General features: G+C 40.6%; 1 protein-coding gene across 1 annotated transcript in view; it reads left to right on the top strand.

Annotated features, from left to right (window-relative positions):
• LOC117514713 (aromatic-L-amino-acid decarboxylase-like) overlaps window positions 1-14,958 on the top strand; it is a 74,068-nt gene extending 59,110 nt beyond the window's left edge. Inside the window, exons 8-10 of the mRNA XM_034175276.1 lie at window positions 6,268-6,287; window positions 6,416-6,514; window positions 14,707-14,958. Of these exons, the coding sequence (XP_034031167.1) occupies window positions 6,268-6,287; window positions 6,416-6,514; window positions 14,707-14,934 (347 nt within the window). The 3' untranslated portion in view covers window positions 14,935-14,958. The remainder of the gene's footprint in view (window positions 1-6,267; window positions 6,288-6,415; window positions 6,515-14,706) is intronic.
• The last annotated feature ends 74 nt before the right edge of the window (window positions 14,959-15,032 follow it).

A 15,032-nucleotide genomic window follows, 5' to 3' on the forward strand; every position in this document is an offset into this window, starting at 1 on the left:
ATGATCTTGCTGCAGATAGTGTCTCTGTGCATCGTTCAACTATACAGTGCACTTTGCACAAAGAGATGCTGTATGTTGCTGTAATACAGAGTGAGCCTTTTCTGCATACATGCCACAAACAGAGTCATTTGAGGTATGCTAAAGCACATTTGGACAAGCCAGTTTCATTTTTGGAATAAGGTGCTGTGGACTGATGAAACTAAAACTGAGTTATTTGGACCGAACAAGGGGCAGTATGCATGGCTGAAAAAGAACACAGCATTCCAAGAAAAACGCTTGCTACCTACAGTAAAATTCGGAGGTGGTTCCATCATGCTGTGTGGCTGTGTGGCCAGTGCAGGTTCTGGGAATCTTGTTAAAGTTGAGGGTCACATGGATTCCAGTCAATATCAGCAGATTCTTGAGAACAATGTTCAAGAATCAGTGACAAAGTCGAAGTTGCACCGGGGCTGGATCTTTCAACAAGACAACGACCCTAAACACTGCTCAAAATCTACTAAGGTATTCATGCAGAGGAACAAGTATAACATTCTGGAATGGCCATCTCAGTCCCCAGACCTGAATATTATTGAAAATCTGTGGTGTGATTTTAAGTGGGCTGTCCATGCTCAGAAACAAACAAACCTGACTGAACTGGAGATGTTTTGTAAAGAAGAATGGTCCAAAATACCTTCAACCAGAATCCAGACTCTCATTGGAAGCTACAGGAAGCATTTAGAGGCTGTTATTTCTGCAAAATGAGGATCTACTAAATATTGATTTTTTTTTTTTTTTCTGTTGGGGTGCCCAAATCTATGCACCTGTATAATTTTGTTTAAAGAATTATTACACACTTTCTACAAATCCTATAAACTCCATTTCACTTCTCAAATATCACTGTGTTTGTCTGCTATATGATATATTTAACTTAAATTGCTGATCCAAACAACCAATGATTTATAAAGTAAAATCATGGAAATTATCAGGGGAGCCCAAACTTTTACATACAGTACAACTGGATGCTCCTATTTGGCACAATCCAGACTTCAATCAATCAATCAATTTTATTTATATAGCGGCAAATCACAACAAACAGTTGCCCCAAGGCTCTTTATATTGTAAGGCAAGGCCATACAATAATTACGTAAAAACCCCAACGGTCAAAACGACCCCCTGTGAACAAGCACTTGGCGACAGTGGGAAGGAAAAACTCCCTTTTAACAGGAAGAAACCTCCAGCAGAACCAGGCTCAGGGAGGGGCAGTCTTCTGCTGGGACTGGTTGGGGCTGAGGGAGAGAACCAGGAAAAAGACATTCTGTGGAGGGGAGCAGAGATCAATCACTAATGATTAAATGCAGAGTGGTGCATACAGAGCAAAAAGAGAAAGAAACACTCAGTGCATCATGGGAACCCCCTAGCAGTCTAAGTCTGTAGCAGCATAACTGGTGACGCCCACTGGTGGTGGGCCAGCAGTACCTCCTCTTCTGGCGGCCCACACACAACAGATGGTTCAGGGTCACCTGATCCAGCCCTAACTATAAGCTTTAGCAAAAAGGAAAGTTTTAAGCCTAATCTTAAAAGTAGAGAGGGTGTCTGTCTCCCTGATCTGAATTGGGAGCTGGTTCCACAGGACAGGAGCCTGAAAGCTGAAGGCTCTGCCTCCCATTCTACTCTTACAAACCCTAGGAACTACAAGTAAGCCTGCAGTCTGAGAGCGAAGCGCTCTATTGGGGTGATATGGTACTATGAGGTCCCTAAGATAAGATGGGACCTGATTATTCAAAACCTTATAAGTAAGAAGAAGAATTTTAAATTCTATTCTAGAATTAACAGGAAGCCAATGAAGAGAGGCCAATATGGGTGAGATATGCTCTCTCCTTCTAGTCCCCGTTAGTACACTAGCTGCAGCATTTTGAATTAACTGAAGGCTTTTCAGGGAACTTTTAGGACAACCTGATAATAATGAATTACAGTAATCCAGCCTAGAGGAAATAAATGCATGAATTAGTTTTTCAGCATCACTCTGAGACAAGACCTTTCTAATTTTAGAGATATTGCGTAAATGCAAAAAAAGCAGTCCTACATATTTGTTTAATATGCACTTTGAATGACATATCCTGATCAAAAATGACTCCAAGATTTCTCACAGTATTACTAGAGGTCAGGGTAATGCCATCCAGAGTAAGGATCTGGTTAGACACCATGTTTCTAAGATTTGTGGGGCCAAGTACAATAACTTCAGTTTTATCTGAGTTTAAAAGCAGGAAATTAGAGGTCATCCATGTCTTTGTCTGTAAGACAATCCTGCAGTTTAGCTAATTGGTGTGTCCTCTGGCTTCATGGATAGATAAAGCTGGGTATCATCTGCGTAACAATGAAAATTTAAGCAATGCCGTCTAATAATACTGCCTAAGGGAAGCATGTATAAAGTGAATAAAATTGGTCCTAGCACAGAACCTTGTGGAACTCCATAATTAACCTTAGTCTGTGAAGAAGCTTCCCCATTTACATGAACAAATTGTAATCTATTAGATAAATATGATTCAAACCACCGCAGCGCAGTGCCTTTAATACCTATGGCATGCTCTAATCTCTGTAATAAAATTTTATGGTCAACAGTCAAGTGATGGCTTTTTAAGTAATGGTTTAATTACTGCCACCATAAAAGCCTGTGGTACATAGCCAACTAATAAAGATAGATTGATCATATTTAAGATCGAAGCATTAAATAATGGTAGGGCTTCCTTGAGCAGCCTGGTAGGGATGGAGTCTAATAGACATGTTGATGGTTTGGATGAAGTAACTAATGAAAATAACTCAGACAGAACAATCTGAGAGAAAGAGTCTAACCAAATACCGGCATCACTGAAAGCAGCCAAAGATAACGATACGTCTTTGGGATGGTTATGAGTAATTTTTTCTCTAATAGTTAAAATTTTATTAGCAAAGAAAGTCATGAAGTCATTACTAGTTAAAGTTAAAGGAATACTCGGCTCAATAGAGCTCTGACTCTGTCAGCCTGGCTACAGTGCTGAAAAGAAACCTGGGGTTGTTCTTATTTTCTTCAATTAGTGATGAGTAGTAAGATGTCCTAGCTTTACGGAGGGCTTTTTTATAGAGCAACAGACTCTTTTTCCAGGCTAAGTGAAGATCTTCTAAATTAGTGAGACGCCATTTCCTCTCCAACTTACAGGTTATCTGCTTTAAGCTGCGAGTTTGTGAGTTATACCACGGAGTCAGGCACTTCTGATTTAAAGCTCTCTTTTTCAGAGGAGCTACAGCATCCAAAGTTGTCTTCAATGAGGATGTAAAACTATTGACGAGATACTCTATCTCACTTACAGAGTTTAGGTAGCTACTCTGCACTGTGTTGGTATATGGCATTAGAGAACATAAAGAAGGAAGAAGAAGTTATAGACTTAACAATCAATAAAGCAACTCTTCACATCAGTACATGTGAACAGAAAGGAATCACACACCTTCATCACCTCTTTCAAAATAACATGTACATGTCATTTAAATAACTTGATGCAGTGGTTTGGAAATATTGGAGGAAATTTTATTCATTACCATCACGTAAAGCATGATGTCAAAATTTCAGACACGTCAATGCCCACCACAACCACCCACAATTGTGAGACATCAAGAACCTCTTCCCAATAAAGAAACCTTGTCTAAGGTATATAAGTTAACATCATGTGTGGACACTGCTTTACACTTACCCAGTTTAAAATGGGGGATGGACTTGCTCCTCACATCGGACCCTGACCACTGGACACAGATTTGTAATAACACATTTTCAATGACAAAAAATACCAACCTACAGCTCATCCAATACAAAATTCTTCATAGAACACAGTACACAGTATAAGATGTATAAAATGGGCTTCTCAGATTCTGATGTTTGTTCACAGAGTAAGCTAAACACCACTGACACCTATTTCCATGCACTTTGGCTCTGCTCACCTGTCCAGCTTTTTTGGTCAAAAGTCACTGAAAAATTGTCCTCCATCTCAGAATACAAAATCCCTTTATCTCCTAATTTATGTTTACTTGGACTTGGAGACATAACAGTTATTGCACTGCCAACTAAACAATCTAAAACTATACTTGTAGCACTGATTATCGCCAAATAAAACCTATATTGCTGAATTTGGAAAAACAAACAATCAATCAATATTAACCACTGGTCAAACCTCTTTTTCAAATATATACAATGAGGAAAATAAGTATTTGAACACCCTGCAATTTTGCAAGTTCTCCCACTTAGAAATCATGGAGGGGTCTGAAATTTTCAACTTAGGCGCATGTCCACTGTGAGAGACATAATCCAAAAAAAAAAAAAAAAAAAAAAAAACATTATTCCGGAAATCACAATGTATGATTTTTGAATAATGTATTTATATGTTACTGCTGCAAATAAGTACGAGTATTTGATCCCCTACCAACCAGCAAGAATTCTGGCTCACACAGACCTGTTAGTTTTTCTTTAAGAAGCCCTCTTATTCTTGACTCTTTACCTGTATTAATTGCACCTGTTTGAACTTACCTGTATAAAAGACACCTGTTCACACAATCAATCACACTCCAACCTGTCCACCATAGCCAAGACCAAAGAGCTGTCTAAGGACACCAGTGACAAAACTGTAGACCTGCACAAGGCTGGGATAGACTACAGGACAACAGGCAAACAGCTTGGTAGAAGACAACAACTGTTAAGATTACTTATTAGAAAGTGGAAGAAACACAAGATGACTGTCAATCTCCCTCAGTCTGGGATTCCATGCAAGATCTCACTTTGTGGGGTAAGGATGATTCTGAGAAAGCTCAGAACTACACAGGAGGATGACCTGAAGAGAGCTGGGACCACAGTCACAAAGATTACATTAGTAACACATGATGCTGTCATGGTTTAAAATCCTGCAGGGCAGCAAGGTCCCCCTGCTCAAGTCAGCACATGTCCAGGCCCGTTTGAAGTTCACCAGTGACCATCTGGATGATCCAGAGGAGGCATGGGAGAAGGTCATGTGATCAGATGAGACCAGAATAGAGCTTTTTGGAATCAACTCCACTTACCATGTTTAGAGGATGAGAACAACCCCAAGAAAACCATCCCAACCGTGAAGCATGGGGGTGGAAACATCATACTCTGGGGGTGCTCTTCTGCAAAGGGGACAGGACGACTGCACCATATTGAAGGGAGGATGGATGGGGTCATGTATTGTGAGATTTTGGGAAACAACCTCATTCCCTCAGTAAGAGCATTGAAGATGGGTCATGGCTGGGTCTTCCAGCATGACAATGACCCCAAACACACAGCCAGGGAAATTAAGGAGGGGCTCCGTAAGAAGCATTTCAAGGTCCTGGAGTGGCCTGGCCAGTCTCCAGACCTGAACTCAAATGTTTGACCTCTGTAATTGCAAACAAAGGCTACTGTACCAAATATTAACATTGATTTTCACAGGTGTTGAAATACTTATTGCAGCAGTAACATACAAATAAATTATTTAAAAAAAAAAAATCATACATTGTGTTTTCTGGATTTTTTTTTTTTTTAGATTATGTCTCTCACAGTGGACATGCACCTAAGATGAAAATTTCAGACCCCTCCATGATTTCTAAGTAGGAGAACTTGCAAAATCGCAGGGTGTTCAAATACTTATTTTCCTCACTGTCAATGTAAAAAAAAATCTGCTTCATTAAGAAACCAATTACCACAATTTAATGAAACATGGTCCTTATTTATGGTGAATGCTGGTCTGCATAATGCTCTCAAGTATTAATGAAATTTGATATTTTTTGACAGTTAAGAATTTTTGAAAATTCATTCAATGTTAAAGATAGGGGTTTTTCCAAGATACCTTGACCTTTGACCTATTACCTTGAAAATTGAATCAGATCTTGCCTATCAGGTTATGAATGTTCAGTATAAAATTTCATAATGATATGTGAAAAATTGTGAGCTCCAGACTGTTCAAAATCAGACAAACAAACGAGCGGAAACATAACCACCTCTAACTTTGCTGGCGGCGGTAATAAAAAGCTGTCAGAGAATTGGACTGACATTTCATGGCAGGAAATATTTTTTCTGATTATAAATATCAGTGGTATATATAAATACTGGGGTTAGAAGTGACCCCACTTGGTTACTTGAAGGTTATTCAAATACACCAGCTTTACTTCCCTCAATTTCCCTGAATGAGTCTCCCCAAGGGATCAGTAAAGTTCAGTCTAATCTCTAATCTAACCTACTGCCTGATCCTTGATTATCTTCTTTCTCCCCTGCAGGTCTGGTCACAGACTACAGGGTGAGGACCATTATTATCTGGATAGCGTCTATGATTTATAAAGCATAATCTGACCTGGACACCTTCACATTGAATGGACAGAACTGGTTTTTCTCTCTCCTTCACCCCTGTTTTCCTTCTTGCTGCAGCACTGGCAGATTCCACTGGGAAGAAGGTTCCGTTCACTGAAGATGTGGTTTGTTTTTCGTATGTATGGAATCAAAGGCCTGCAGGATCACATACGCAAGGTCAGCAGCCTGCTGAATGACGCATCCTAGAATCGACTGACTCCACTCACTGCACGTGCACCCGCAGATATTCACACAGTCGTTTACTGAATTACATGAATTCATAAAATCATCTGTGTTACTCCTGATGAACACGTCTACACCTCTGCACAGACCACCTATCCTTCTCGTCTCCACACATCCTGTCACTCATACTTCTGTCATTTCATCATGTAAACATCTCCTGACCCATCCTGCTTTATTATATTTTTAAGAGCCTTTTCCACGGGCTGGTTTGCCCCACTCTCCTCTGTCCTCTGTCAGTCAGATGAGTCTGTTTTACGTCTTCTTGTTACAGTTGCAGTGTTTATCCCTGCAGCTATCTTGACTTTTACAGCAGATCTATTTTCTATGTTACATTAAACAGGATTATTAGAGGCCTGACTGACTGTGAGTCACGGTTTTTGTCTATTAAAAAAAAGAAAACTTTCCCAGCAGAGAGAGAGGAAGAGGAAAAAAAAAGAGATTGGTATTTCCATAATTGATGGGTGCAGTTAAGACTGTTGGGTGAGTCCAAAAGAGCTCGGTCCACATCTTGAGAGGTGGTTCATGATGCTGATACTGGACCAAAGTGAAAAAACTGATTTGTGCAAAGAGCTGAAAGTGTGGCAACATGCAACAATCCATCACTGCCATCTAGTGAAAAGGGAAGAAACTACAGTATTTCCTTGTATACAGTGTGTGAGTGTACCTGCATGTATATATATATATATATATATATATATATATATATATATATATATATAGTAGTGTTCAGAATAATGGTAGTGCTATGTGACTACAAAGATTAATCCAGGTTTTGAGTATATATTTCTTATTGTTACATGGGAAACAAGGTACCAGTAGATTCAGTAGATTCTCACAAATCCAACAAGACCAAGCATTCATGATATGCACACTCTTAAGGCTACGAAATTGGGCTATTAGTAAAAAAAAAAAGTAGAAAAGGGGGTGTTCACAATAATAGTACTGTGGCATTCAGTCAGTGAGTTCGTAAATTTTGTGGAACAAACAGGTGTGAATCAGGTGTCCCCTATGTAAGGATGAAGCCAGCACCTGTTGAACATGCTTTTCTCTTTGAAAGCCTGAAGAAAATGGGACGTTCAAGACATTGTTCAGAAGAACAGCATAGTTTGATTAAAAAGTTGATTGGAGAGGAGAAAACTTATACGCAGGTGCAAAAATTATAGGCTGTTCATCTACAATGATCTCAAATGCTTTAAAATGGACAAAAAAATCAGAGACGCGTGGAAGAAAATGGAAAACAACCATCAAAATGGATAGAAGAATAACCAGAATGGCAAAGGTTCACCCATTGATCAGCTACAGGATGATCAAAGACAGTCTCGAGTTACCTGTAAGTGCTGCGACAGTTAGAAGACGCCTGTGTGAAGCTAATTTATTTGCAAGAATCCCCCGCAAAGTCCATCCATCCATTTTCTTCCGCTTTATACGGAGTCGGGTCGCGGGGGCAGCAGCTCAAGCAAAGCCGCCCAGACCTCCTGATCCACACACACCTCCCCCAGCTCCTCCGGGGGAACCCCAAGGCGTTCCCAAGCCAGCCGAGAGATGTAGTCCCTCCAGCGTGTCCTGGGTCTTCCCCGGGGCCTCCTCCCAATGGGACGTGCCCGGAACACCTCTCCAGTGAGGCGTCCAGGGGGGATCTGGAAAAGATGCCCGAGCCACCTCAACTGACTCCTTTCGATGTGAAGGAGCAGCGGCTCGACTCCGAGCTCCTCACCCTATCTCTAAGGGAACGCCCAGCCACCCTGCGGCAGAAACTCATCTCAGCTGCTTGTACTCGCGATCTCGTTCTTTCGGTCATGAGCCAAATCTCATGACCATAGGTGAGGATCGGAACGTAGATCGATTGCTAAATCGAGAGCTTTGCCCCCCTACTCAGCTCTCTCTTCACCACAACGGCCTGATACAGTGACCGCATCACTGCCAATGCTGCACCGATCCATCTATCGATCTCACGCTCCATCCGCTCCTCACTCGTGAACAAGACCCCGAGATACTTAAACTCCTCCACTTGAGGCAAGGACACTCCCCGCAAAGTCCCTCTGTTAAATAAAAGACATGTGCAGAAGAGGTTACAATTTGTCAAAGAACACATCAACTGGCCTAAAGAGAAATGGAGGAATATTTTGTGGACTGATGAGAGTAAAATTGGTCTTTTTGGGTCCAAGGGCCACAGACAGTTTGTGAGACGACCCCCAAACTCTGAATTCAAGCCACAGTTCACAGTGAAGACAGTGAAGCATGGTGGTGCAAGCATCATGATATGGGTGGTGTTGGGCCTATATATCGCATACCAGGTATCATGGATCAGTTTGGATACGTCAAAATACTTGAAGAGGTCATGTTGCCTTATGCTGAAGAGGACATGCCCTTGAAATGGGTGTTTCAATAAGACAATGAGCCCAAGCACACTAGTAAACGAGCAAAATCTTGGTTCCAAACCAACAAAATTAATGCCTCGCAGATGTGAAGAAATCATGAAAAACTGTGGTTATACAACTAAATACTAGTTTAGTGATTCACAGGATTGCTAAAAAAGCAGTTTGAACATAGTTTTGAGTTTGTAGCGTCAACAGCAGATGCTACTATTATTGTGAACACCCCCTTTTCTACTTTTTTTTACTAATAGCTCAATTTCATAGCCTTAAGTGTGCATATCATGAATACTTGGTCTTGTTGGATTTGTGAGAATCTACTGAATCTACTGGTACCTTGGTTCCCATGTAACAACAAGAAATATACTCAAAACCTGGATTAATCTTTTTAGTCACATAGCACTACTATTATTCTGAACACTACTGTATATATATATATGATCCAGCTTACTTTCTTTATCCTGTATGCATATGTACAGTACTTCTGAATTATAAATAACACAAGCACATGCAGAAAATGCTCACAAATAATAATAAAATAAACACCAGCATCGACTCAACTCAACTTGAGGTAGCTATATCTATATATATAGATGGTATATCTATACCATCTATATATAAGTTAAACAACTTGTAATTCAGAAAACTTTGCAAGCACAGAAACCAAAATAGAAATATAACCTACAGAAAATGCAACAGTTTAATTTGAGAACATTTCTGTTGCAAAATCACACAATACATGAATGAATGAAAGAATGAATGAATGATTTATTCAGCACGCACGAACAAAATCTCTCATTTACAAAACAAGTCAAGAGAAAACAAAATTAAAACATATAGAACAAAACTAAAACAATTTACCAATTTAGTGTGGCTGAAAGGGTGTGGGCAGAAGCAAAAGCTTATAAACACCCACCCCGTACATCAGTTTCTGTGTACAAACAAAAAATAAACATGAAAAACAATTACAATCAGCAATGTAACGCAGTGAAACATATAAAGTAATACAACAGACAAACAAACAAAAAATAAAAACATGCAAAAATACAAGCTATTGAAAATATCAGAATACTACAAAGGAAGTACGAGTAACATAAAAAGAAGTTTGCGTTGAGCCTGGAGGACGTTTGCAGATACAGTTGTGCTCAAAATCTTTTTTTCCACTCATGGTTAGTGGTTGTGTGAAGCCATTTATTGTCAAACAACTGTGTTTACGCTTTATTTTCTCTGATGGTAAAGCTGCCCATTTCCCTGGCGAAACGCCTCCAGTTCTTGTAAATACCTGGGCTGTCTTGCATGAACTGCATGTTTGAGATCTCCCTAGAGTGGTCAAGATACTGAGATGGCAACTCCATAACCTTCACTTTGTTCTCCTGTTGCCAATGACAGGTTGACTTGGTCTTGTGTTTTGGATAATTGTCATGTTGAAGCTTCTGGGCTGATGAGTGCAAATTTTCCTCTAGTATTTTCTGATAACATGCTGCATTGATCCTGCCATCACTTTTGACCAAGTTTCCTGTACCTTTGTAGCTCACACATCCCCAAAACATCAGCAGTCCACCTGTATGCTTCACAGTAGGAAGGGTGTACCTTATGTCATAGGCCTTGTTGACTCTTCACATATAATGTTTATGGATGTGGCCAAAAAGTTTAATTTAGGTTTCATCACTTCAAATTACTTTTTTCTCTGTACTGTTTGACGTATTGCAAGTGGGATACTTTTTTTCATTTGCATATTAATGGATTTTGTCTGGTGACTCAACCATGCAGCCCATTTCTCTTCAAGTGCCTCCTTATCACTTTTTTCAGAGTCCGGTATTTCCACTGAAGTGATTTGTAGGTTTTTCTTTGCATCCCAAACAATTGTCCTGGCAGTTGTTGCTGAAATTTCTGTTGGCCTACCCGACCATGGTTTGGTTCCAACAGACTCCCTCATTCTCCACTTCTTAGAGTCTGAACACTGCTGATTTGCATTCTTAGTCCCTTGGATATCTTTTTATATCCCTTTCCTGTTTTATGCAGTTCAATTACTTTTTCTTTGACAATTCTTTTGCTTCTCATATGACTCAAAAACCAGACACATCAGTGCAGCACTGGATGAAAGATGCAAGGGTCTGTCAGGATCCCAGAAATTCACTGACCTATTATACACACACACTGATTACAAGCAAACCGATTACAGGTGAGGATGGTTACCTTTTGTAGCCATTCAAACCTGTTTGTGTCAACTTGTGTGCATGTTATAAGGCCAAAACCACCAGGGTATGTAAATGTTTGAGCACAGCTGTATTTGTGTGAGTGTGTGTACTCAACAAAAATATAAACGCAACACTTTTGGTTTTGCTCCCATTTTGTATAAGATGAACTCAAAGATCTAAAACTTTTTCTACATACACAATATCACCATTTCCCTCAAATACTGTTCACAAACCAGTCTAAATCTGTGATAGTGAGCACTTGTCCTTTGCTGAGATAATCCATCCCACCTCACAGGTGTGCCATACCAAGATGCTGATTAGACACCATGATTAGTGCACAGGTGTGCCTTAGACTGCCCACAATAAAAGGCCACTCTGAAAGGTGCAGTTTTGTTTTATTGGGGGGGGGGGATACCAGTCAGTATCTGGTGTGACCACCATTTGCCTCATGCAGTGCAACACATCTCCTTCGCATAGAGTTGATCAGGTTGTCAATTGTGGCCTGTGGAATGTTGGTCCACTCCTCTTCAATGGCTGTGCGAAGTTGCTAGATATTGGCAGGAACTGGTACACGCTGTCGTATACGCCAGTCCAGAGCATCCCAAACATTCTCAATGGGTGACATGTCCGGTGAGTATGCCGGCCATGCAAGAACTGGGACATTTTCAGCTTCCAAGAATTGTGTACAGATTCTTGCAACATAGGGCCGTGCATTATCCTGCTGCAACATGAGGTGATGTTCTTGGATGTATGGCACAACAGTGGGCCTCAGGATCTCGTCACGGTATCTCTGTGCATTCAAAATGCCATCAATAAAATGCACCTGTGTTCTTCGTCCATAACAGACGCCTGCCCATACCATAACCCCACCGCCACCATGGGCCACTCGATCCACAACATTGACATCAGAAAACCGCTCACCCACACGACGCCACACACGCTGTCTGCCATCTGCCCTGGACAGTGTGAACCGGGATTCATCCGTGAAGAGAACACCTCTCCAACGTGCCAAACGCCAGCGAATGTGAGCATTTGCCCACTTAAGTCGGTTACGACGATGAACTGGAGTCAGGTCGAGACCCCGATGAGGACGACGAACATGCAGATGAGCTTCCCTGAGACGGTTTCTGACAGTTTGTGCAGAAATTCTTTGGTTATGCAAACCGATTGTTTCAGCAGCTGTCCGAGTGGCTGGTCTCAGACGATCTTGGAGGTGAATATGCTGGATGTGGAGGTCCTGGGCTGGTGTGGTTACACATGGTCTGCGGTTGTGAGGCTGGTTGGATGTACTGCCAAATTCTCTGAAACGCCTTTGGAGACGGCTTATGGTAGAGAAATGAACACTCAATACACGAGCAACAGCTCTGGTTGACATTCCTGCTGTCGGCATGCCAATTGCACTCTCCCTCAAATCTTGCGACATCTGTGGCATTGTGCTGTGTGATAAAACTGCACCTTTCAGAGTGGCCTTTTATTGTGGACAGTCTAAGGCACACCTGTGCACTAATCATGGTGTCTAATCAGCATCTTGATATGGCACACCTGTGAGGTGGGATGGATTATCTCAGCAAAGGAGAAGTGCTCACTATCACAGATTTAGACTGGTTTGTGAACAATATTTGAGGGAAATGGTGATATTGTGTATGTGGAAAAAGTTTTAGATCTTTGAGTTCATCTCATACAAAATGGGAGCAAAACCAAAAGTGTTGCGTTTATATTTTTGTTGAGTATATATACAGTAGTGTTCAGAATAATAGTAGTGCTATGTGACTAAAAAGATTAATCCAGGTTTTGAGTATATTTCTTACTGTTACATGGGAAACAAGTACCAGTAGATTCTCATAAATCCAACAAGACCAAGCATTCATGATATGCACACTCTTAAGGCTATGAAATTGGGCTATTAGTAAAAAAAAAAAGTAGAAAAGGGGGTATTCACAATAATAGTAGCATCTGCTGTTGATGCTACAAACTCAAAACTATTATGTTCAAACTGCTTTTTTAGCTAAACTAGTATTTAGTTCTATAACCACAGTTTTCCATGTTTTCTTCACATCTGCGAGGCATTAATTTTGTTGGTTTGGAACCAGGATTTTGCGCATTTACTAGTGTGCTTGGGGTCATTGTCTTGTTGAAACACCCATTTCAAGGGCATGTCCTCTTCAGCATAAGGCAACATGACCTCTTCAAGTATTTTGACATATCCAAACTGATCCATGATACCTGGTATGCAATTTATAGGCCCACCACCATAGTAGGAGAAACATGCCCATATCAAGATGCTTGCAGCACCATGCTTCACTGTCTTTACTGTGAACTGTGGGTTGAATTCAGAGTTTGGGGGTCATCTCATAAACTCTTTGCGGCCCTTGGACCCAAAAAGAACAATTTCACTCTTATCAGTCCACAAAATATTCCTCCATTTCTCTTTAGACCAGTTGATGTGTTCTTTGGCAAATTGTAACCTCTTCTGCACGTCTTTTATTTAACAGAGGGACTTTGCGGGGGATTCTTGCAAATAAATTAGCTTCACACAGGCGTCTTCTGTCACAGCACTTACAGGTAACTCCAGACTGTCTTTAATCGTCCTGGAGCTGATCAATGGGTGAGCCTTTGCCATTCTGGTTATTCTTCTATCCATTTTGATGGTTGTTTTCTGTTTTCTTCCACGCATCTCTGGTTTTTGTGTCCATTTTAAAGCATTGGAGATCATTGTAGATGAACAGCCTATAATTTTTTGCACCTGCGTATAGTTTTCCCCTCTCCAGTGAAATTTTTAATCAAACTACACTGTTCTTCTGAACAATGTCTTGAACGTCCCATTTTCCTCAGGCTTTCAAAGAGAAAAGCATGTTCAACAGGTGCTGGCTTCATCCTTAAATAGGGGACACCTGATTCACACCTGTTTGTTCCACAAAATTCATGAACTCATTGACTGAATGCCACACTACTATTATTGTGAACACCCCCTTTTCTACTTTTTTTTTTACTAATAGCCCAATTTCATAGCCTTAAGAGTGTGCATATCATGAATGCTTGGTCTTGTTGGATTTGTGAGAATCTACTGAATCTACTGGTACCTTGTTTCCCAAGTAACAATAAAAATATAGTCAAAACCTGGATTAATCTTTAGTCACATAGCACTACTATTATTCTGAACACTACTGTATATATGTATATATATATATATATATATATATATATATATATATATATATATATATCTATATCATTCTGATGGACGTGTCCAGGAAAGCTCAAGGATCAAGGATGTTTATTGTCATTCAAGAACATGACAAAGTGTGATATGATACCCTGGTCCTGGTTACTGAGTGGCAAGTAAATAATCCTTGGAAGCACTTTCCCATCACAGAATAGTAGCACTGTAGTTTTTGCAATTCTCGCAATCTCTGTTTCCTGTCCAAGAAATGGGGCATAAAATGCAATATGATTATGCAATATGATTGAACTCTAAGAGCCAACCCATAGGAATGGCTGACAGCTTACATGTTGCCAAATTTTACATTCTCTTGTCTTTGTTCACTCCTTTTCCCAGGGCTCCAATGAACTGAACAAGGCACTGCTGGATAAGATCAACACCAGCAAAGAGATTCATCTGGTGCCTTGCAAGCTTTCTGGCCGCTTCGTTCTACGTTTTGCCATCTGTGCGCACAGTACCGACTCCCATCACATCCAAAAAGCTTGGTGCCACATCACACAGCTGGCTTTTGAGCTTCTGCAAGATTCCCAGTTTAATGACCAAAATCCAGAGAGTTGCCTATGAGTCTCTCTGCAGACACCGCTGGACTGACAGTATTGCACACCAGGCATTTGCCCGCTGGCCTGATGGCTTACTGGCCTGCGGATTTTTTTTTTTTTTTT

Source organism: Thalassophryne amazonica, chromosome 7 (assembly GCF_902500255.1).
Source record: "Thalassophryne amazonica chromosome 7, fThaAma1.1, whole genome shotgun sequence".
Classification (NCBI taxonomy): Eukaryota; Metazoa; Chordata; class Actinopteri; order Batrachoidiformes; family Batrachoididae; genus Thalassophryne; species Thalassophryne amazonica.